Below are 23,720 nucleotides of genomic sequence, written 5' to 3' on the forward strand. Positions count from 1 at the left end.
AGGGCCTGATCAGTATTCTCTGGTATCAGCATAGATGCATCAAATAATAACTTTACTGGGATTGAAACAGTATTATTTCAGATCTCTGTATGTGAACAAGTAAAAAGAAGATTGATTAATGAATGGAATTCAAATGTATTGGAAATGAACTAAGTATAGAAAAAAAAGAAGTAAACAAGTAAAGGTACTCTATGCATACGTTCGAGTTACGTAAGTGAAGATGTGTAATCAAAGGTGAAAGAAAAGAAGAGATAAATATTCAATGAAAATTTTCCGAGCGTGTGACAATGCGAATACATCGCTATATTCATAAATGTTTCGCCCACTGTACTTCGTACAGCGCCACACTGAGGAAGCCATTTGATATGATGGTCGAAACCTCTACATCTAAATCTACATCCATACTCCACAAGCTACCTGACGGTGTGTGGCGGAGGGTACCTTGAGTGCCTCTATCGGTTCTTCCTTCTGTTCCAGTCTCGCATTGTTCGTGGAAAGAAGGATTGTCGGTATGCATCTGTGTGAGCTCTAATCTCTCTGATTTTATCCTCACGGTCTCTTCGCGAGATATACGTAGGAGGGAGCAATATACTGCTTGACTCCTCGGTGAAGGTATGTTCTCGAAACTTCACCAAAAGCCCGTACCGAGCTACTGAGCGTCTCTCCTGCAGAGTCTTATTAAATAAATCAACGTGATAACTTACCCCATAAAATTTTATTGAAGATGGTTGTGGCTGTAGATATCCTACGTTCGGAAAGATTTTGCGATATAAGGGAAGAAACTGGGACACTGATGTGGAAAGGGGCAAACTGACTTAGAGCGCGAACAAACTGGAAGACAATCTAGAAACCTGCTCTGTGAGAGAAAGAGAAGATCACATATTATGCATATGCACACTCACACAGAGGCAGAGAGAGAGAGGCAGAGAGAGAGAGAGAGAGAGAGAGAGATTCTTATCATGAGTGATAGATTCAAGGTGAAAACCAGCGGAATGGCTGTTAGTGCAAGAAACGAAAATTACTGACGAAATGGTAGTGGAGGTGGAGATAAAGGTTGTCAGTGGTAATGTTATATGACAGAAGCGTCTGTGAAAGAGGTGAGGCCGTGCGTAGTGTTCACATGTTCTAGAAATGCGTCATTACTCACCGGAGACCCTGAGCGAGTCTGCGCCCACCACCACCTCGTGCCGGTCGGCGTGGAAGAGCAGCTGTCCCTTGGGGTCGGTCACGCGGAACGACTGGGAGGCCACGTCGAGGCGTTCACCGTCTGAAACAGCATGGCAGCGTCACAGGGCGGCCGGTAAAGACAGGGGTAGCAGGCCTCTTCAGGAAAGGACTGACTGTGGGTAGCCTTAAACACGTAGCTGTAAGCACAAGCTGTAACATAACACACCGATAAACTTCTAAGTCTTATAAAGAGGTCATGAAGAGATTGACGGTAGGAATCAATGTCCGGGAACGTCACCTGATGAAGCTAAGGAGCGCATGAATAATGTTCGTACAGTGACGAACCCCAAATGATACTTATCGCTTTACGTTGGATGGGGTCAAACGCATTAGTAACTACCACAACAGTACCGTAGAATATTTCAACTCAAATTGCCTGTATAGGGAGGGACCTAGCAAGAGACGTCGGTCTCCATAATTTATACGCTTTTTAACAAAGTTGGATGACTTTTCCGTGCACAGATTCATGTATTCGTTTTGCTCCTCAAGACAACCTCTCACAGTTTCATGGTATTTTCTTCTTGAACTACTCGCCATAGAAATTGCTACGCCACGAAGATGACGTGCTACAGACGTGAAATTTAACCGCCAGGAAGAAGATGCTGTGATATGCAACTGAATAGATTTTCAGGACATTCACACAAGGTTGGCGCCGGTGGCGACACTTACCATGTGCTGACCTGAGGAAAGTTTCCAACCGATTTCTCATACACAAACAGCAGTTGACCGGCGTCGCCTGGTGAAACGTTGTTGTGTTGCCTCGTGTAAGGAGGAGAAATGCGTACCATCACGTTTCCGACTTTGATAAAGGTCGGATTGTAGCCTATCGCGATTGCGGTTTATCGTATCGCGACATTGGTGCTCGCGTTGGTCGAGATCCAATGACTGTTAGCAGAATACGGAATCGGTGGATTCAGGAGAGTAATACGGAACACCGTGCTGTATCCCTACGGCCTCGTATCACTAGCAGTGGAGATGACAGGCATCTTATTCGCACGGCTGTAGCGGATCGTGCAGCCACGTCTCGATCTCTGAGTCAACATATGGGGACGTTTGCATGACAACAACCATCTGCACGAACAGTTCGACGACGTTTGCAGCAGCATGAACTATCAGCTCGCAGACCATGGCTGCGGTTACCCCTGACGCTGCATCACAGACAGGAGCGCCTGCGATGGTGTAGTCAACGACGAACCTGGGTGCACGAATAGCAAAACGTCATTTTTTCGGGTGAATCCAGGTTCTGTTTACAGCATCATGATGGTCGCATCCGTGTTTGGCGACATCGTGGTGAACGCCTATTGCCGGCCGCGGTGGTCTAGCGGTTCTAGGCGCTCAGTCCGGAACCGCGCGACTGCTACGGTCGCAGGTTCGAATCCTGCCACGGGCATGGATGTGTGTGATGTCCTTAGGGTAGTTAGGTTTAATTAGTCCTAAGTTCTAGGGGACTGATGACCACAGATGTTAAGTCCCATAGTGCTCAGAGCCATTTTTCTTGAACGCCCATTGGAAGCGTGTATTCGTCATCGCCATACTGGAGTGTCAACCGGCATGATGGTATGGGGTGCCATCGGTTACACGTCTCGGTCACCTCTTGTTCGCATTGACGGCACTTTGAACAGTGGACGTTACATTTCAGATTTGTTACGACCCGTGGCTCTATTCTTCATTCGATCCATGCGAAACCCTACATTTCAGCAGGATAATGCACGACCGCATGTTGCATGTCCTGTACGGGCCTATCTGGATGCAGAAAATGTTCGACTGCTGCCTTGGTCAGCACATTATCCAGATCTTTCACCAATTGAAAACGTCTGGTCAATGGTGACCGAGCAACTGGCTCGTCACAATACGCCAGTCACTACTCTTGATGAACTGTGGTATTGTGCTGAAGCTGCATGGGCAGCTGTACGTGTACACGCCAACCTAGCTCTGTTTGCCTCAATGCCCAGGTGTGTCAAGACCGCTATTACGGCCAGAGATGGTTGTTCTGGGTACTGATTTTTCAGGATCTATGCACCCAAATTGCGTGAGTATGTACTCACATGTCAGTTGTAGTATAATATATTTGTCCAATGAATACCCGTTTATCATCTGCATTTCTTCTTGGCGTAGCAATTTAAATGGCCAGTAGTGTATATCTTGTATATTCACATGTCAAAGTATTGGTTGGGAAATCTCTCGTAATTTTTGTGATGAACTGCCTAAATTCGATTTTCTTTCAACTTCTCATGTAATACCATCTCAGTTGTATTCCTAAAAGCATAACAACTGCAGGAATTGTAATTTCAGTCTTGACGAAATCCACAAACGGCGAGAAAAGTAAATGTGTGGCATGTTTACATATGGCGTCTTAGAGTAAGATATGTCATTCGTCTCCCTATGAACCACGGACCTTGCCAAGCTGAGGTGGCTTGCGTACCTTGACGATACAGACGCTCGTACGATATCAGGTTTGACTCCATAGTTGAACAGTTGTGCCCTGCGACTGTATTCACTTCAATTAGAAAAGAGGCCATCAATCAGTCGCAGATGAATTTCAGTAACTATGTGGCCGTCTTCGTTGCAATAAATGTAAGTAAATAAATGTAACCTCTTGTATAGGAACATAGTTCCCACTTAACTATGTGCCTACACAAGTGATTTTATTGTTTTAACAAAAATTTACTGCATTGAATGGAAATTTGTGGTAAGGCCTTATGGGACCAAACTGCTGAGGTCATCGGTCCCTAAGCCTACACACTACTTAATCTAACTTTAACTCACGCTATGGACAACACACACACCCATACCCGAGAGAGGACTCGAACCTCCGGCGGGGTGAGCCGCACGGACCGTGACAAGGCGCCCAAGACAGCGCGGCTACCCCGCGCATGGCCAAACAGCGTCTGAATTCTACATACGCAATAAACATTATTTGTTACTGATTGCTGTACACTTTACTACTTCGGTCGTACGATACCACAACCACAACTGACGGGTATCTTCGGGGGAGCACGTTCTAGCAGGTAAAATAGTCCCCCATTCAGAATTTATGGCGGGGACTAGTCAGAGAAAACAAAACTGCTATTTACAGGCCGGAGCGTGGATCCTCAGATCCCTTAATCGCGTAGGTAGGTTAGAAAACTAGAAATAGGTTGAGGTTAGGTACAGTGAGTATTAGTGAAGTACAGTGGCAAGAAGAATAGCATCTTTGGTTAATCCAGTGCAGTGTTATCAAACGTAACAGTAAATGAAATGGCGGTAATGCAGGAGTGGATACAATAATGAATAAGAAAATAAGGATGAGAGAAAGCTACTCTAAACAGCATAATGAACACATTATTGTAGCGAAGACAGGCACGAATCCAACATTCACTGCATTAGCACAAGTTTACATGCCAAATAGTTCCACAGTTGATAAACAGGTCGAAAAAGCGCACGACGAGATAAAATAGAATATTCAGTTAACTGAGAGAGACTAAAATTAATTGTGAAGGGGACTACAATTTACTTCTGCCAGTACCTCGTCTCCTACTTTCCATACTTTACAGAAGCTCTCCTGCGGTCCCGGCAGAACTAGCACTCCTGATTTCGCCGGCCGCGGTGGTCTAGCCGTTCTGGCGCTGCAGTCCGGAACCGCGGGACTGCTACGGTCGCAGGTTCGAATCCTGCCTCGGGCATGGATGTGTGTGGTGTCCTTAGGTTAGTTAGGTTTAAGTAGTTCTAAGTTCTAGGGGACTTATGACCTCAGATGTTGAGTCCCATAGTGCTCAGAGCCATTTGAACCATTTAGCACTCCTGAAAGAAAGGATATTGCGGAGACGTGGCTTAGCCACAGCCTAAGGGATGTTTCCAGAATGAGATTTTCACACTGCAGTGGAGTGTGCGCTGATATGAAACTTCCTGGCAGATTAAAACTGTATGGCGGGCCGAGACTCGAATAGAGGACCTCTGCCTTTCGCGGGCAAGCGCTCTACCATCTGAGCAACCATCTGAGCAACCAAGACTTATGAAATCGTTATTTCAGTAATATTCACACTTGTCAGCACCTGGTTTATTTGGAATTGTAGTTATTACATTCTTCTTGTAGTCTGGTGGTATTTTCCCTGTCTCATACATCTCGTCGTCCATGTGAAATAGTTTCATCATGGCTCTCTCTCCCAATGGACAATAACATTACCGAAATGGAGTGACCTGTCCGTAGTCTCTAGCTGAATCCAATGGAACATCTTTGGAATCAGTTAGAACGTCGACTTTACTCCAGACCACAGCGTCTCAGCTTCTCTTTCTCGGCTCTTCAGGAATAATGGGCTGCCATTTCCACCGCTTCTTTAATTACATTGCCCCAGTACGAAAATGTTGACGACAGAAATTTGGTATTTTTGTAGTCATTATAAGCAAGGACCATCTCAAATCGAGATTTTCCTACAGCTCAGAGTTTCGTTGGTGGACGGAAGACACATTTGACTTTGTTTCTTCAGTAATCTTCCCGTTTTCGATGTGTGACAAGGCGTCACCAAACACTGGTGCGACCATCATGATGCTGTAAACAGAACCTGGATTCACCCGAAAAAAGGACGTTTTGCCATTCGTGCACCCAGGTTTGTCGTGGAGTACACCATCGCAGGCGCTCCTGTCTGTGATGCAGCGTCAAGGGTAACCACAGCCATGGTCTCCGAGGTGATAGTCCATGCTGCTGGAAACGTCGTCGAATTGTTCGAGCAGATGGTTGCTGTCTTGAAAACGTCCCCATCTGTTGATTCGGGGATCGAGACGTGGCTGCACGATCCGTTACAGCCATGCGGTTAAGATGCCTGTCATCTCGACTGCTAGTGACACTAGCTCGTTGGGATCCAGGACGGCGTTCCGTATTACCATCCTGAACCCACCGATTCCATATTCTGCTAACAGTCATTGGATCTCGACCAACGCGAGCACTAATGTCGCGATATGATGAACCGTAATCGCGATAGGCTACTATTCGACCTTTATGAAAGTTGGAAACGTGATGATACGAATTTCTCCTCCTTACACGAGGCATCACAACAACGTTTCACCAGGCAACGGCGGTCAACTGCTGTTTGTGCATGAGAAATCGGTTGGAAACTTTCCTCATGTCAGCACGTTGTAGGTGTAGCCACCGGCGCCAAGCTTGTGTAAATGCTCTGAAAAGCTAATGATTTGCATATCACAGCATCTTTTTCCTGTCGGTTAAATTTCGCGTCTGTAGCACGTCATCTTCGTGGTGTAGCAACTTTAATGGCCAGTAGTGTAGTTGTGACGCGTTCGCAATTCACTTGCCTGGCCAGTCGAGGTGCCGGGTGAATCGAGTCTACTGAGTCTGGGCCGGCCGGAGTGGCCGTGCGGTTCTAGGCGCTACAGTCTGGAGCCTAGCGACCGCTACGGTCGCAGGTTCGAATCCTGCCTCGGGCATGGATGTGTGTGATGTCCTTAGGTTAGTTAGGTTTAATTAGTTCTAAGTTCTAGGTGACTGATGACCTCAGAAGTTAAGTCGCATTGTGCTCAGAGCCATTTTTTTACTGAGTCTGGTCCGTGATACCAATGGGCGTGTCTTCCTATTCCGGACACGCTCACTTCTGTGTCCGCCAGCCCTGTATTAATATGAAAGACTGACTTTGCAGCAGCGCCCACTGCGTGGAGAAGACACGCCCGCAGAGTAGGAGAAGGGCGGCTTACTGAGGAAGAGGTTGCTGGCGACCCGGCCGTTGTGGTCCCTGGTCTTGACGGTGAAGTTCCTGGAGGACTCGAACAGCAGCGGGTAGCCGCGCCGAGACCGGATGGACGAGGCCAGCAGGGTGTCCATCACCAGGGCCTGGCCGCGCAGCTGCACGCCGCCCGACACGATGCGCAGCGATCCCATGCCCTCCTGCAACAGAACAAACGACACGCGCACCTTCTAGAGCCCTAGTCTCTCCCGTTAAATCAAATGGAACTACGTGGTTCCAGAGACCTTTTTCAAGTCTCAAACATCTATGATTTACGAGGGCTATTCGAGAATTAGGCTCTGATAGGTAGCGAGTTGGAAATCACTGTGAAAATTTTTAAAAAAGTGTCTTATTTGCAACAGTTAGACACACCTTCCACTACTTCTCTGTAGAGTTACCGCTCCGACTTACAAGAGGAAGCCACGACGTTTGGAACTCTGATTCACTGCAAACTTCGCACACTCGTAGTACTTCATGAGGACAACAAAATATCTAAGCAGTAGCGCGTACTTCTCAAGCGTTATTGAGAAAATCGCAAGATAATTTCGGTCGTCAAATATATACCTGTGCGTGGCCATCTTCGCCACGAAGCGGCGGCAGCCGAGTGGTTAGGGTTCAAGCATCAACGGCAAGTGATATATATCACATCTTGACTCGACGACGGCCGAATAATGCCGTAGAGCGTCGCCAACCAACATTTACGTGGTCAGTGGTATGGCGTAAAGTGCACCACCCACACCTTGATACGGGAACGCGCGCACTGTGGTGTCGGGTGGTAAATGGGAAATACGTGACTCGTTCCAGGTTGTATACAATTCATATGGCGGACGAGCCACTGTGTCCGCAGTGCAATGTTATGGACACACAGGAGCATCGCCTGATATGCGGGCCTTCGGCGGACGTATGGTGTTTGGTCAAAAAAATGATCGCCTTCCTCCTTCGGGTGGGGCCGCAAGCAATAGAACCACTGATAAATATGACATATTATCCCCGAAGAAAGACAAACGCAGTGACTTGAATTCGAGGTTTGACTATGCGTTATCTTTTCCGAGACGGCAGTAAGAATGTTCTCGACTTTTGGACCTTACTACAAGAAAATCACTCACAGCTTATGAGACATCCGTGATATCGAACATATTACGCTAATTTTTTAGGGAGTGCCTTGCTTGATCCCCCACCCATTTGGGGTGTCCCGAGTAGGAGAATGTAATTATTGCCTATAAGTATCAGAACAAGAAAGGACCAGGACAGTGGAGAGGATCGACCACCACACGTGAAGACGTACCCGACACCAACGCGAGGTACAACGGGATTAGCGAGGTACGCGCCCAAAAGAGGAACGTGGTCCGTTATTGTTTTGTACTGACAGAAGCAGGATATTTTTTCACTATTATGTAAAAAAAAGAAAGGTCCACTTATTTACGTTTCCCAGAAATATTTTATTTTATAAATGTCATCGTCTTATATATTAAAACAAAATGCTAGAAGCAGTTTATGTTTGTTATTGTTACACCATTCTGTAAAAAAAAAGGTCCACTTATTTACGTTTCCCAGAATCTAAAGACTTGTACCTGGCGAACGGTCTATCTGACCGGAAGCCCTAGTCACGCGACATTTATTTTATTTGCGATTACATTCTATTTACGCAGTGTAAAATTGAACTGCAATCGATGTTCTGAAACCATAAACACATCCAGTCAGTCTGAGGCATCGCGATGTTCAAATGGTTCAATAAAATAAATAATTAAAAAAAAACCGTAATCACTGGATCGATGGATCGAGTCCCGTTGGTCAGTTTCATTTTTAAATTTCTAACACAGTCATTTTGTTTACCATTTATATTTTAATTGGTTTAATGGGAAAAGTAAGTGTAATCGGATGAGCTTTTATTAAATTTACAGTGTTATTTGGCAGTCTACAAATTTTCTTTATTACAAATAATATAATGTTCATAACTATCGACTAGGAAACGACCAAATATGATAATGTATGCTTGTCCGTGATTTGAGAAATCCCTTATACCAGGAAGGAGTCCTAAACGACTTGTTACCTCCAAGTTTTGACCGGCACAGACTGCTTTCGAAAGATGTACAATTAATCGTCGCTTTCGACATTACAAGTTGCAGGATGGTATTTTTCGTAAAAACGTGGAAAACATAAAGTTAAACGGTAACAGCTGAATAAATGCTATGTTTCTGTAAAAGCAAGGTCTTTCGCGGTTTTCCGTGGAAAAACAAACCTCGTTAACATTTTCAAAAACCTCTCTTTCAGACGATAATTTGGAAGCAAACCATGCATAACGCAACATTTACTTAAATATCGGCGCTGATAATTGGTCATGAAGTATCGACCGTTTTTAAATAGCGTCTTCACGAGAAGCAATTTCCCCCTCTCTTTTGATTAAATACGAACAATTTTGAAGACTTGGACAAGCATACATTTTCAGTATTACTTTATGCGTTTGGTCGTTTACTAGTCGATAGTTATGAATATTATATTGCCGGCCGTGCTGGCCGCGCGGTTCTAGGCGCTTCAGTCCGGAACCACGCGACTGCTACGGTCGCAGGTTCGAACCCTGCCTCTGACATGGATGTGTGTGATGTCCTTAGGTTAGCTAGGTGTAAGTAGTTCTAAGTTATATGGGACTGATGACCTCAGATGTTAAGTCCCATAGTGCTCAGAGCCATTTGAACCAATATTATATTATTTGTGATAATAAAAATTTGTAGACTGCCAAACAACACTGTAATTTTAATAAAAGTTCATCCGATTACTCGTATTTTTCCCATTATATCAATTGTAATATAAATAGTAAAGAAAATTACTGTGTTAGAAATAAAAAAAAACTGACGAACGGGACTCGATTCGGCGATCCAGCGATTACGGGGCTTGAACGCTAACCATTGTTTTTCTTGTTTTTTTCTTTTTTTTTCGCGACCTGGACTCGAACCCGGGATCTCCTGCTTACATGTCAGACGCTCTATCCATCTTTTTTTTCTTTTTTTCTTTTTTTTTCATTTTGTTCGTTATTGATCGTTGTGTTGGGTCGTTGCGGACATCACATGACATCCGGTCAAGTTCGTTTGTTGATCCCTAGTTTTTTTATTACAGAGGCCAACCAGCTCTCTGACCGAACACGCTGAGCTACCGTGCCGGCACCATTCGGCTGCTGCCGCTTCGTGGTAAAAATGGCCACGCACAGGTATATATTTGACGACCGCAATCATCTTGCGATTTTCTCAATAACGCTTGAGAAGTACGCGCTACTGTTTACACATTTTGTTGTAGTTTAGAGTACTACAAGTGTGCGAAGTTTGCAATGAATCCGAGTTCCAAACGTCGTGGCCTCCCCTTGTTAGACATGTGTAGTACCGTTGTGCCACCTTTCCAACACTCTCATCATAGAAGGCAGCCGCCTGTGCTTTCCGGCAATACACTACGCTTGTCAAGACCTCGTTGTCTGTGCCAAAATGTTGTCTTCAAAGCCAGCGGTTCATGTGACCAGAGATGAAACTCAGGGGCAGCCAATTATGGGCTGTAGGAGCATGTTCACTGCCCCTGCAGAGTGCAGCCGAGAATTGTCTTGAAGAAATAACCCCCATGACAGTTGTGCTATGTAGGCTGCATGACATCAAGCGAAAACTGTCACCGGGCCTTCGTAACTGCCTGGAGACACCATTTCCTTGGCATCTTTATGTGCTCAGTGTGCAATCAGAACTGAAAAGACTGACGTGATGCGATGGACGGGCATACTAGAGACACAGCCCAACACATTTGATCAAAGCTTCATCGGATTTTCACTGTTGTTTCCATTTCGTAACCGATCGGAACTTACTTTCCAGATAGCCCTCGTATTTATCCAGCGATGAATGAAAATTTTTACCAAGGCTGGGATTTGAACCCAGGTCTCTTGCTCTCTAGGCAGATTCACTGACCATTACACCACCCAGGCACAGTGGCTTTGCACAACTGCATGGAATACCATAACACGCCTCTCTCCTCATTCCGAATTAGTATAGATGTCTCAGCACACTTAGTACTCCCCTTCTAGATGCTCCCCAACTGTATTGGAATAGCACCTCACCATCGAATGAAATGGTGTGTTTAGATCTTACAGGCTCTCATAGGAGAGGTTCCCAGTGCCCTTACACGCATTGAAAGAAACTAAACGAATGAAACAGGGATCCTGCACAAAACTCACGCCAAGATGATTTAATCAAATGACTCTATACGACTCCAGAGACCCTTTTCAAGTCTCAAACATATATGATGAATACACAAAGACTGAAGCAATAAATCAAAATCTGTACGAAGACCGGAATTCGAACCCAGGTGCGCCACACTCGCACAATGGCTTTTCACGACTGCACAGACTACCCCAGCACGCTTCCCTCTTAGTGACATGTCCCAGTGATAGTAACAGATAGCCGCCCGGTGTGGCCGAGTGGTTCTAGGAGCTTCAGTCTGGAACCACGCGACCGCTACGGTCGCAGGTTCCAACCCTGCCATGGGCATGGATGTGTGTCATGTCCTTAGGCTAGTTAGGGTTAAATAGTTCTAAGTTCTAGGGGACTGATGACCTCAGATGTTAAGTCCCATAGTGCTCAGAGCCATTTGAACCATTTTTTGTCACCCCAACAGGCACGATTTACACCCTTGTATTCCATATGGTGACGGGGAGGGCGTTCCATTAATGATAAACACGCCCTGTAGTCATGGTTTACTCATACCATTCATCATCTGTGGATTCTTTTTTCTTTCGCTACTGAAAATAATTTCCCATAATGAGGCTCAAAAATGGTTCAAATGTCTCTGAGCACTATGGGACTTAACTGCTGAGGTCATCAGTCCCCTAGAACTTAGAACTACTTAAACCTAACTAACCTAACGAGATCACACACATCCATGCCCGAGGCAGGATTCGAACCTGCGACCGCAGCGGTCGCGCGGTTCCAGACTGTAGCGCCTAGAACCGCTCGGCTCCCATAATGAGGGACTACTGCAGTAACGATAGTAGATTCATTGTTGTTGTTGTTGTGGTTGTTTTCAGTCCAAAGACTTGCTTTCTGCATGTATCCATGCAGTAGCTTCGTAGAATTCGGTAAAGGTGTAACACTTTCCTTTCTCTTCAGTGTTCGCGAAAAACACCGCATGATTGAAATAGAAAGAACAGCTATAAGTTGTTTATTAAAGCTATAAAAGATAGAAACACAAAGGGTGCATCTTTTTTTTCGTTTTTCTGTTTTTGTAGCAACATGGGACTACACCACGAGAGAAATCATTTTGCATGTCGCATTTTGTGCAAAGCCAGTTCACTGTTCAACGTGCACTCCGCCGTCGATTTGGCAAGAAGCCACCTCTGCCCAAGCGGAGGCACACAAAGTTCTTGGAAGTTTATTGCACATGCAAATGGAAGAGCACAGGTCGGCCACGTACGTCTGATGAAAATGTCGGGCGTATCCGAGATGCATTCGCACAGAGCCCTCGGAAGTCCATAAGACGGGTAGGCCAGGAACTTCCAACTTCCTCAATAAACGGTGTGGCTTGTTCTGAATCGATGCCTGGCCAATGAAGCCTCCTCACAAGTAGCAGTTATTGCAGCAGTTGGGTCCCGTCGACCGTAAGAGAAGGTACATATTTTGTATTTCAATTTTCCAGGATACGGCAGCGGACACTTTCTCGGAATGACTCATCTTTTAGGACGAATCGACGGTTCATCTACATCGGGTTCAGTAAACAGTCACTATTTAAGAATTTGGTGATAGTAAAATAATGGCGTCATTGTCGAAAATGAAAGAGACTCACCGAAAGTGAGTGCATTTTGTGCTGGTTCTGTTCATAAAGTTTATGACCTTTCACTTTGCGGAGTAAACTGTGAGAGGAACGTCGTATCTAGTAACGTTGCAGAACTGATCGTTTCTTCAGCCTCATGAAGGTTCCAAAGGTTTCATTTTTGTGCGTAACGACCCTATGCCTTACATTCACCATCAGGTGCGGCGTCTCCATAACAACAACATCCCACAAGGTTGAATTGGAAGTCTAAAACAACATCTTGTTCGTAGCTTTCCATCTCCCAGGTCACCAGACCTTACAACTTGCGCTTTTTTTCCGGGAGAGTGCATAAAGACAGAGACTTTGTCCCATCTACGACAGATTGTGAGAGGTGAGAAATCAAATTGTTGAATGTCTCGCTTCAAGAGACAAGAACCTGTTCATTCGTCTGTGGAACGAAATGGACTAACGTTTCGATGTTTCTCGAGCAACGCGTGGTGCTCATGCTGAGTATGTGGTGTATTGTCTATGAGACATTGTCAACGTGTTTACGTTTCTCATAGTTGGTCTATAATAAGCAATTGAAATCTGTTCCTCCTTTTTGGAGCACTCTGATGGCGGTAATATAAAAAAATTATGCTGTTCGTACACAAATATATCCAATATGTGTATATATGTACTTGCGAATTTTACGCGATCCACAAGGGAAGGAAGAGTTACCATCTAGAAGACTGTAGTCTATAGACAAAGCAATAAATTACGCCAGGGAAAGATGTAAGAACCTGCGACAATCGTACCTGCATTCGCACAACTGCTTTTAGATTGGGAGACGCTACATGAGTGTCACAGTATTCCATAAAGTCATCGGAAGGCAGAGTTCATTACGGGAAAAAATATTTAGAAATGTAGATGAACCTGATTTTCAAGTACGAGGAAAACTGTTAAATTATGTGTACATAACACTACTTGCGCTCAACAATGCGTGAAATCGATATCTTTCATTAACAATGAGAAGTCAGCTTTAGCGCTCACAAAAGACAGGATAATGCTTTCCTTTCCGGTGAACGGTAATTCAGTTCTGATTTTTGAAATTGGAAAAAACTACATTATTCTAATCATAACTTTAATGTCGATTTATAAATGTATTTCTCTGATTATTACTAAAACAGTAGCCTATCACTTCAGCAACTAAGCAACGACTATCATAAGCAGATGAGAAACAACAATACATGCTAAATTTGTGATAAATATGCTAACTGTTAAACGTCGAGAATTTACTACACATAGTTATTTAACATTTTATGACACAGAAAGCTTAATAAAAGTAAATGGAAAACTACGTAGGACTTGAAGAGGCTATCTGTAGCATATCTCCGTAGGATTACACTAAGAAAAATTAGATTATGGTAAATTCATTTTAAATCACGGATAAAATACATTTTATATACCGTGTTGCACTGGATTTGATGCCCAGATATTACAAATTAGCATTATATAAAGATTAAATCGGCAACATAATAATCTCTAAGAATAGTTTAAATATTTATTAACTGAATTCACTAAAGATCAGACAGTTTTATGTTCTACCGAAAATTATTTGAAAGATAAAAATGTAATACAGCACAACAAGTGAAAGAAGTGATGTCATTCACTAATGTTATAAAAACATAGACGCAAACTGCGTAAATTGGCGGACACATATAGAATGATAAACAAGTGTTTAAAACAAACAAAGAATGTATCAAAATGCAGTTACATTTCACAAAACTCATATAACGTCAGTGAATCGCGTTTTAAATATAAATTCTAAGGGAGCCACATTTATACACCAGATATGACATTTACAAAAACAATCTGAGGAAGTCAACATATTTCGCAATCAGTACCTACTGGGATGCCGAGTATCATTCCAGTATAACGGAAATAATAGTTTTGCACAGAAATACAACAATTCTGCTTAATTTCATATGACTATGAACTACGTGGTATCATTGGCCTGACTTTGCATACCTGATATTAACGTGGTGGGAGCTTTTCGTTTCATTAAATTGTAGCTTCAGTTTTATATTTGTTGTGATAGGAATACTACTTTTTGTGGTTACGTTTAATTTAGTCTATCACACGACGTATGCATGTACTAACACGAGTTAAAATAAAGGAACTTGTTAAGAATACATACGGTTTCATGCTAGATATTCAAATCTACGTTTTTGCTCTGTAAGTCACCACATTTTGCAAGTTACACCGAATGACTATTGAAAATGCAAAATAGTAGACTCAAAGTAATACTCCATCATGACTACGTGAATAGTGGGCGTTCTTATATAGATAGTGTTGTTATGTGTTTTTTGTTAGAAGTAGCACTACAGCAGATTATTTTAATAATTGTAAGTGAAGATATTTTCTCCTGAAAACGGATTCAAGTCACTTTATGGAGAGCGAAGTGCACCCGCCATAAGCGAAAAGATTTATAATATCAAACACAGGAACAACTACAATAAATTGGATGAAAATTGTAACTCAAGGGGTCAGTGATATGTAGACGAGCAAATAGTGACGTGTAATGCAACTGGTCATGGTCTGTGAACTGAGAAGAAGAAAACTATATTGACAGTTACTGTGATAAGAAATATAAAAAAGAATGCGAAGCAATAATGAACGATACCTCATATATTTGAAAATGACATAATGCCGGTGACGTAATGTTGAATGTGTACAGGGCACGAAAGAGAGAATCAACGCGATGAAGATTTTCTCAAGAAATTTACGTATCAGGAGAAAGTCATAGGCAAAATGATATTCAAAACACGAATAATCTGCAGCATTAAAAAAAAACGTGGAAGTAACAAAAGGCGATGGTCAAGAACTACGCCTTTGTGTTAAGGGGTAACGTATGCACAGTGGGAATACTTCGGAAAAAAGAAGGAAACGTTATAAAATGCAAAGTTATCAAGGTAATGTAGCTAAATTACGCACAGTTGTTAAGGAATATTTTATGGATAAACACTTACGTTTTCATATTTACTGAAGTTATACATTTTTAATTATAAACAACTCAACTAGGTGAGTAAAAATGTTCCTTTTTTGAGAAATCTTTCGGAATGAAATCTGTCAGAAGTTTGATATATCTATTGATATAACCTTACTACGTATATTTGTTGAAGAGGATATTGACATTTTCTTTTGCAAAATTTTTACAGCTCTCCAAATTCCTCTGAGAAAAATATACCAAATCAGACAGTGCAGCCAAAGCAGAGTTACTAAACACAGCCTTCCGAAACGACTTCACAAAAGAAGACAAAGTAAATATTCCACAATTCGAATCCAGAACAGCTCCCAACACGAGTAACGTAGAAGTAAATATCCTCGGAGTAGTGAAGCAACTTGAATCACTCAATAAAAGCAAGTCTTCTGGTCCAGACTGTATAACAATTAGATTCCTTTCGGAGTATGCTGATGCATTAGCTCCATACTTAACAATCATATACAACCGTTCGCTCGACGAAAGATCCGTACGCAAAGACTGGAAAGTTGCACAGGACACACCAACATTCAAGAAAGGTAATAGGAGTAATCCACTAAATTACAGGCCCATATTGTTAACGTCGTTATGCAGCAGGATTGTGGAACATATATTGTGTTCAAACATTATGAATTACCTCAAAGGAAACGGTCTATTGACACTCAGTCAACATGGGTTTTATTCACAAGAAGTGTTGAGTGGTATTCACAAGGTATTTCAGACCGATCCTATATTTCTGGATTTCCGGAACGCTTTTGACACTGTACCACACAAGCGGCTCGTAGTGAAATTGCGTGCTTATGGAATATCGTCTCAGTTATGTGACTGGATTTGTGATTTCCTGCAGAGAAGTCACACTTCGTAGTAACTGATAGAAAGTCATCGAGTAAACCAAAAGTGATTTCTGGCTTTCCCCAAGGTAGTGTTACAGGCCATTTGAATTTCCGTATCTATATAAACGGTTTTGGAGACAATCTGAATAGCCGTCTCAGTTGTTTGCAGATGATATTGTCGTTTATCGATTAATAGAGTGATCAGAAGATCAAAACAAATTGCAAAACGATTTAGAAAAGATAACTGAATGGTGCGAAAATTGGCAGTTGAACCTAAATAAGGAAAAATGCGAGATCATCCACATGAGTGCTAAAAGGAATTCATTAAACTTCGATTACACGATAGATCAGTCTAATCTAAAAGGTGTAAATTCAACAAAATACCTAGGTATTACAATTACGAACAACTTAAATTGGAAGGAACACATAAAAAATGTTGTGCTGAAGGCCAACCAAAGACTGTATTTTACTGGCAGGACACTTAGAATATGTAACAGATCTGCTAAGGAGACTGCCTACACTACGCTTGTCCGTCCCCTTTTAGAATACTGCTGCGCGGTGTGGGATCTTTACCAGACAGGACTGACGGAGTACATCGAAAAAGTTCAAAGAAGGGCACCACGTTATGTATTATCGCGAAATACGGGAGAGAGTGTCACAGAAATGATACAGGATTTGGGCTGGACATCATTTAAAGAAAGGCGTTTTTCGTTGCGACGGTATCTTCTCACGAAATTCCAATCACCAAGTTTCTCCTCCGAATGCGAAATTTGTTTTGTTGACGCCGACCTGCATAGGAAGTAACGATCGCCACGATAAAATAAGGGCAATCAGAGCTCGTACGGGAAGATATAGGCGTTCGTTGTTTCCCCACGCTACACGAGGTTGGAATAATAGAGAATTGTGAATGTGGTTCGATGAACCCTCTGCCAGGCACTTAAATGTGATTTTGCAGAGATCCATGTAGATGTAGATGTAGGGAGTTAGGAGATTGAGTGTTTTCATACACACGCTTTTGTAGAAGTTCCGGATCTGCTCAATACCAAAAGAAATAGAATTGCAACGTAATATTGAAGAATTGAAATTTCAATACCATGTAGTAAATGAACGTTCAATAAAAATTCTTTCACAATTTTGGTCGCTTTCACGAACGTTGCCACTGGAAGATACAAGGTCAGTAGTGTCGAAATGGCTGCTTAACTAGCGAACAAATACAGAAAGTGAAAGACAAAGCATCAATGATAGTTGGCGATATCATTAAGAAGACAGCCATCCTTTCATGCCATCAGCATATAGTTTACGTTTTGCGTGAAGAAGACATACAGGATGCACGGTGGTAGAAAGGAGATACGTGAACTGCAAAATTAAGGATGGGCTTTGAATGAAGCAAATCAGTTGCATGAACAGAAGATGGTGAAGCAAATGGGATATCAACAGTACACTATTGCATAAGAAGCACTCCGTCGTCAGGCCCCAAGTGACCCATCGGGACCATCCTACCGCCATGCGGATAGGAGGGGCGTGTGGCCAGCACACCGCTCTCCCGGTCGTTACGATGATTTTCTTTGACCGGAGCCGCTACTATGCGGTCGAGTAGCTCCTCAGTTGGCATCACGAGGCTGAGTGCACCCCGAATGCATAAGAAGAAAGCTACCTTAATAAAAGGGAGCTTTGCAGGTGTCAGTTGCTTTTGGGCTACTTATTTTATCTTGAGCCTTTATTATGTACTGTATATGCGTGAAATTTGGACAGTGAGAGCATTAGAGAGAAGGAGACATTAGAGAAGGTTGGTACAAATGAAATCAACGGACGAGAAAGCTGACATACTGGAAAGAGCAATTTCGGAACCAAGTACCCTGAGGAACCTTAAGGGGCTCCGGAACGCCCTATACTTGCAATGTTAAAATAACGCTTATAAATTACATCTTTCCTCACAAAGTATTTGAGGTAGGAAGTTGAACATTTTACAGATTATTTATTGGAATATGGGCAACAACTTAACACAGGGATTTTACAAAATTTTAGTTCAGTTATTAAAGATGATTTTTTTTTTCAATTGTAATGAAAATTCACAACATTTTTTTGCAATTTTTTATTTATATATTCAAAAATATACAGTTTTTTGGAAAAAGGCTGTGTTAAATTATGCAGAAGGTACTGTGTAACATTTACTGAAAGTTTGAAACAAATATGTTTGGAAGATCCTTAGAAAACATGTAATTAGTATGAGAAAATAAAAGTTTTGGGAATCGAGCGACAAAGATTGGATTAACTTTTTAATGCATTCCAGGTCCATACGATGGATTATCTTCATCCTCTGCAAACTCCTCCTCCAGCTTCCTCTTGTTCCTCCTCCTGTTTACTCTTGCTTGTATTTCTAGACTCTTTACAGCCCTGTCTGCAGCCCGAAGGCGTTCCTTGTCTAAAGCAAGCATCGCTCGTACCATGTTAGAACCTATCTTCATTCCCATATTTCTAAATGCCTTGCACCTTACAATGTTGCCATCATTGAAAGTCGCAACAGCATCATACACACCAAAGCGAAGTGTTTCTATTCCAACAAATACAGTCTTGGGGATTCTCGACCATATAACACTATTTACACTTTCATTGGGGTTTTGAGTTTTTCCGTGAATACACTTTTTCAACAGTTCAGGTGCTGCTAAGTCCCTGAAAATAGGTTTTATCACCTCCATTATTGCATGAGGCAGACTAAAATGTACCTGATGAACACGGACGTTAATAATAACACCATTTGACAGCAGTTTAACAGCGCCACAGTGGGTCACGCCCATGTAGAACACATTTCAAAAAAAAATTTAAAAATAGTTGTAGTCTTCGGAATTGAATAAATTATATATCTATTAAAAGGTAATAGTCTGCAGATTCAGAAAACGCAAAAAAGTAAAAATTGAACTTTTCATGATTTTGAGCCTTTCCGGAGCCCCTTAAGAAAAGAAGGCACAGTGAAAAAAACCGACTCTTCGGAGACCGATCGAGGAATCCTGGGAATTATTCGTTTTGTAAGGAAAATAACATATATTGGATTATGTATAATTTGGGGACTGATAGAAATGGCGACATGAATATATTATGGCAGGCAGGTACAGACTGAACATTACACATCGAAATTTATCTTCTGACCCACCCCTCAATTGTGTGAATGTAATAACATGAACAATACTACACAACGACTAGTACAAACTGCGACCCACACAAGTTAATCCACTGTAACTCGATCAATATACTTCAATAGTGAAACACGTAGTTGCAATGGAATAATAGAGTAGTACATAGATGATGGATGTATTACGTTAATCAGTAAACGAGCTTGTATCGATTAAGAGGAATATTCCTTTAGTCCTGAGTTTCGAGACACAGAACGCGTATGCTCGACAACAGGACCGCGAGGGACTATAGCCCTGCGAGGATTTAACATTTGAAGTCTGTCGGCGGCGCCGCGAGAGCCGTTATGATTTAGTGCCAGCGAGAAAAGTTCAGCGCGTGCCATTTGTTGCGCTCAGTGTGGCGTGCAGCGGCGGCGCGGCGGCGCAGGGCTGCCACCGTTCCGGCCCGGCCGCTCTCGGGGCCGGCCGGCCGCAGACCGCAGGGAAATTTTCCCCCGGGGAGAGGAGTAGTCGGCGGCGCTAATACGGCGAGTTGGGCACTATCTGCTAACTCAGCTCGCCCGCGGAGTTGAGTTAGCCACCCGCCGAGACGTGACTTCGTTGGCAGTAGTTGGCGGCCCCGTCGCCGGGACATCCCCACTCCCCGAAGGCCGCCACGCCTTATCCAGTAAACACCTGCTGCTCCCTGGCGGTGGCTTCCTCTCTGGCTAATCGTCCGAGGTGAAATTCTCTCCCTACATCCAAACAGTCCTCTCTTTCCATTAAACAGTATCGCAGTGGAGGTTGTATACGAAATTAGAAGGCACCGCTCTGGACATATTTTAGCGTACTTGTTTTCACGATACACTGCTGGCCATTAGAACCATAGCATCACAAACAAGAAACTGCCGTGAAGAGTACTACCGTGATATACAACCTTTGACAGCAATATTCGGTGAATTAAGTGAGAATGGTCGAACGGGCAACACTGGTGACTCGAAATGCTGCACCTGCGTAGCGGCTTGTGTTGACAACCTGCCGCCTTCTTAGTTCAGTCGAGTATTGTGTGTGTTCCGTGTGTTGCTCGGCGTAGCATCCTGGTGAATTCATTGCAGTTTAATCAGATTTTTCAAAGGGATCGGTCTAGATGGCAACTTCAGAGTTAGCAATGATATCCTTCGTAGGGGATGACAATGAGCTTCCCTCCTTTTCCATGACATATCAACAAACCGACTTTGCGATCTGCTTCCTGGATCTTGTAAACTTTTTATTCTGTTTCTGGGTGCAGCTATCGAGATCGTATTGCATCGTCCTGTGAAATATTCTGCCGATCAAATATCAGTAGGGTCAATGCATGCTGTCACTGAAGTGAGGGATAATGTAAGCCTCCCCGTAAAGGTCTAGTACAGAATTGTTGAGGCTTCGTCCGCAGCTCGTGGTCGTGCGGTAGCGTTCTCGCTTCCCGCGCCCGGGTTCCCGGGTTCGATTTCCGGCGGGGTCAGGGATTTTCTCTGCCTCGTGATGACTGGGTGTTGTGTGATGTCCTTAGGTTAGTTAGGTTTAAGCAGTTCTAAGTTCTAGGGGACTGATGACCATAGATGTAAAGTCCCATAGTGCTCAGAGCCATTTGAACCATTTGTTGAGGCTTCCGCGACTCTTCATGGCGTTTTTCCTGCTGGTTCCTGTCTCAGGTGCTTCGGTCGACGTTAGTTTAGTGATTTTATTGACGAAGAAGAAAGCCTATTCGTGGTAAAGCCGATTTTTGGCAAATATATTATTTATTAAACATGACCTGTCTGAAACGATTTTGTGTCAGATTACATTACTTAATCTTCAGCCTCATGCGACTCTCGAATGTCCTTTGTGTTGTCTTATTGTCTGGAGATTTAAAGACTTATGGTTACTGTTACAGTTCCAGTGATCAAGTGCAGATTAGAACGAAATAACACAAACTCGAGACAAAAAAATGGTTCAAATGGCTCTGAGCACTATGGAACTTAACTGCAGAGGTCAGCAGTCCCCTAGAACTTAGAACTACTTAAACCTAACTAACCTAAGGACAGCAAACACATCCATGCCCGAGGCAGAATTCGAACCTGCGACGTAGCGGTCGCGCGGTTCCAGACTGTACCGCCTAGAACCGATCGACCACTTCAGCCGGCAAACTCGAGACATATTCACACTTTGTAACTGGATGATGTCCTATTGTGTTTAACATTTATCGTAACATTATACCTCTTGACGAATAGATTAAGACAGTATTTAAAAATTTTAAATTCGGTCAAGAATTATATGAAATATTGAATACCAAGTTTTTGTTGCTGTTGGAACTATTAGATAGAGAATATGCTAGTGGCACTTGGACGTTTAGTAATAGCGATACATGACGCACAGTCGGTAGGTAATCAGGCTAAACTTTAGACTCGGATAGAAGCAGTCTGCAATATTTTTCCTCTGGGCCGCTTTCAAGTTAACTATAACAATGAATGTTGCTTTTCTGGGCTGTGTATTTAATGAAAATGTCACGGAAATGTGTAATCGTACCAAACACTCTATTTTTTCACCAAAAGTAAAAATAAAAACGTAGGTTTTCTTTAGAATGGTTGTGTTTTGTACCATCCCTTTCAGTAACTGACATACTTGTTGGCAGGCACAGCACTGAATAGTAAATGCCATGAGTGTCAAGCCAGTGGACTGGTGGTGACATGGGCTAGCGCTACAAGCAATTGAACATACTGCAGCAAAACCAAATATCGATGTGGCCTTGCCAAGTTGAACCGTAGCACTTTATCGATTAACATGCCACAGATGTAGTGGTAAACAGATACTGGAGATGTTACTGAGTGCTACGGCACTAACACCTCACAGAGCGTAATGACGACACTTACGTTTAGAAATGTAAGCAAATAATGAAAGACTGTTATTAACAGGAAGTATACTGAAGTATACTGTAATACAAATGTTCATTTAACGAATCGGGGTACAGATAGACAGAGCAAAATTAAGGATCATAATAAAAAGAGCTTAGCATACATCTTTGAATAACATAAAATGTACACAATTTGTCGTTGAAGTGCAAATATGGAGTTACAGTGAAGTGGTTACAACACAGCGGAATGGAATAGTATTCTCCCTTTAGAAAAGCAACATGTATGCATGCTATGTCATTTCCTGTGTACGCAAACTGCTAGCGGAAGATCAAAACCCAAAGTAGTCACACTATCCGTATTTTAGACAGAAGCTTCTCAATTCCTTTACAGATAAGCTACACATTCAAGGAATTCTCCCCATAAACCTAAGTCGATCATTCGTAATCCAGTCAACTATCCAAACGTGCTCATTCTACACTACTGGCCATTTAAATTGCTATAGAACTGATATGTGATTACATTTTCACGCAATTTGGCTGCATAGGTCCTGAGAAATTAGTACCCAGAACAACCACCTCTGGCCGTAACAACGGCCTTGATACGCCTGGGTATTGAGGCAAACAGAGCTTGGATGGCGTGTAGAGGTATAGATGCCGTAGCAGCTTCAACACGATACCACAGTTTATCAAGAGTAGTGACTGGCGTATTGTGACGAGCCAGTTGCTCGGCGACCATTGACCAGACGTTTTCAATTGGTCAGACATCTGGAGAATGTACTGGCCAGGGCAGCAGTCGAACATTTTTTGTATCCAGAAAGGCAGGCACAGGACCTGCAACATGCGGTCGTGCATTATCCTGCTGAAATGTAGGGTTTCGCAGGGATCGAATGGGGGGTAGAGCCACGGGTCGTAACACATCTGAAATGTAGCGTCCACTGTTCAGAGTACCGTCAATCCGAACAAGAGGTGACCGAGACGTGTAACCAATGGCACCCCATACCATCACGCCGGGTGATACGCCAATATGGCGATGACGAATACACGTTCCAATGTGCGTTCACCGCGATGTCGCCAAACACGGATGTGACCATCATGATGCAGTAAAGAGAACCTGGATTCATCCGAAAAAATGACGTTTTGCCATTCGTGCACCCAGGTTCATCGTTGAGTTCACCATCGCAG

At 43.0% G+C, this 23,720-nt stretch overlaps 1 protein-coding gene across 1 annotated transcript in view; it reads right to left on the reverse strand.

The window, feature by feature from the left end:
• Positions 1-23,720, reverse strand: part of LOC126474160 (delta-sarcoglycan) — a 469,148-nt gene that overhangs the window by 84,099 nt on the left and 361,329 nt on the right. Inside the window, exons 4-5 of the mRNA XM_050101616.1 lie at positions 6,907-7,096; positions 1,148-1,267 (exon numbers count right to left, since the gene is read on the reverse strand). Of these exons, the coding sequence (XP_049957573.1) occupies positions 1,148-1,267; positions 6,907-7,096 (310 nt within the window). The remainder of the gene's footprint in view (positions 1-1,147; positions 1,268-6,906; positions 7,097-23,720) is intronic.

The sequence above is a fragment of the Schistocerca serialis genome, chromosome 4 (genome assembly GCF_023864345.2).
Source record: "Schistocerca serialis cubense isolate TAMUIC-IGC-003099 chromosome 4, iqSchSeri2.2, whole genome shotgun sequence".
In the NCBI taxonomy this organism is placed as follows: Eukaryota; Metazoa; Arthropoda; class Insecta; order Orthoptera; family Acrididae; genus Schistocerca; species Schistocerca serialis.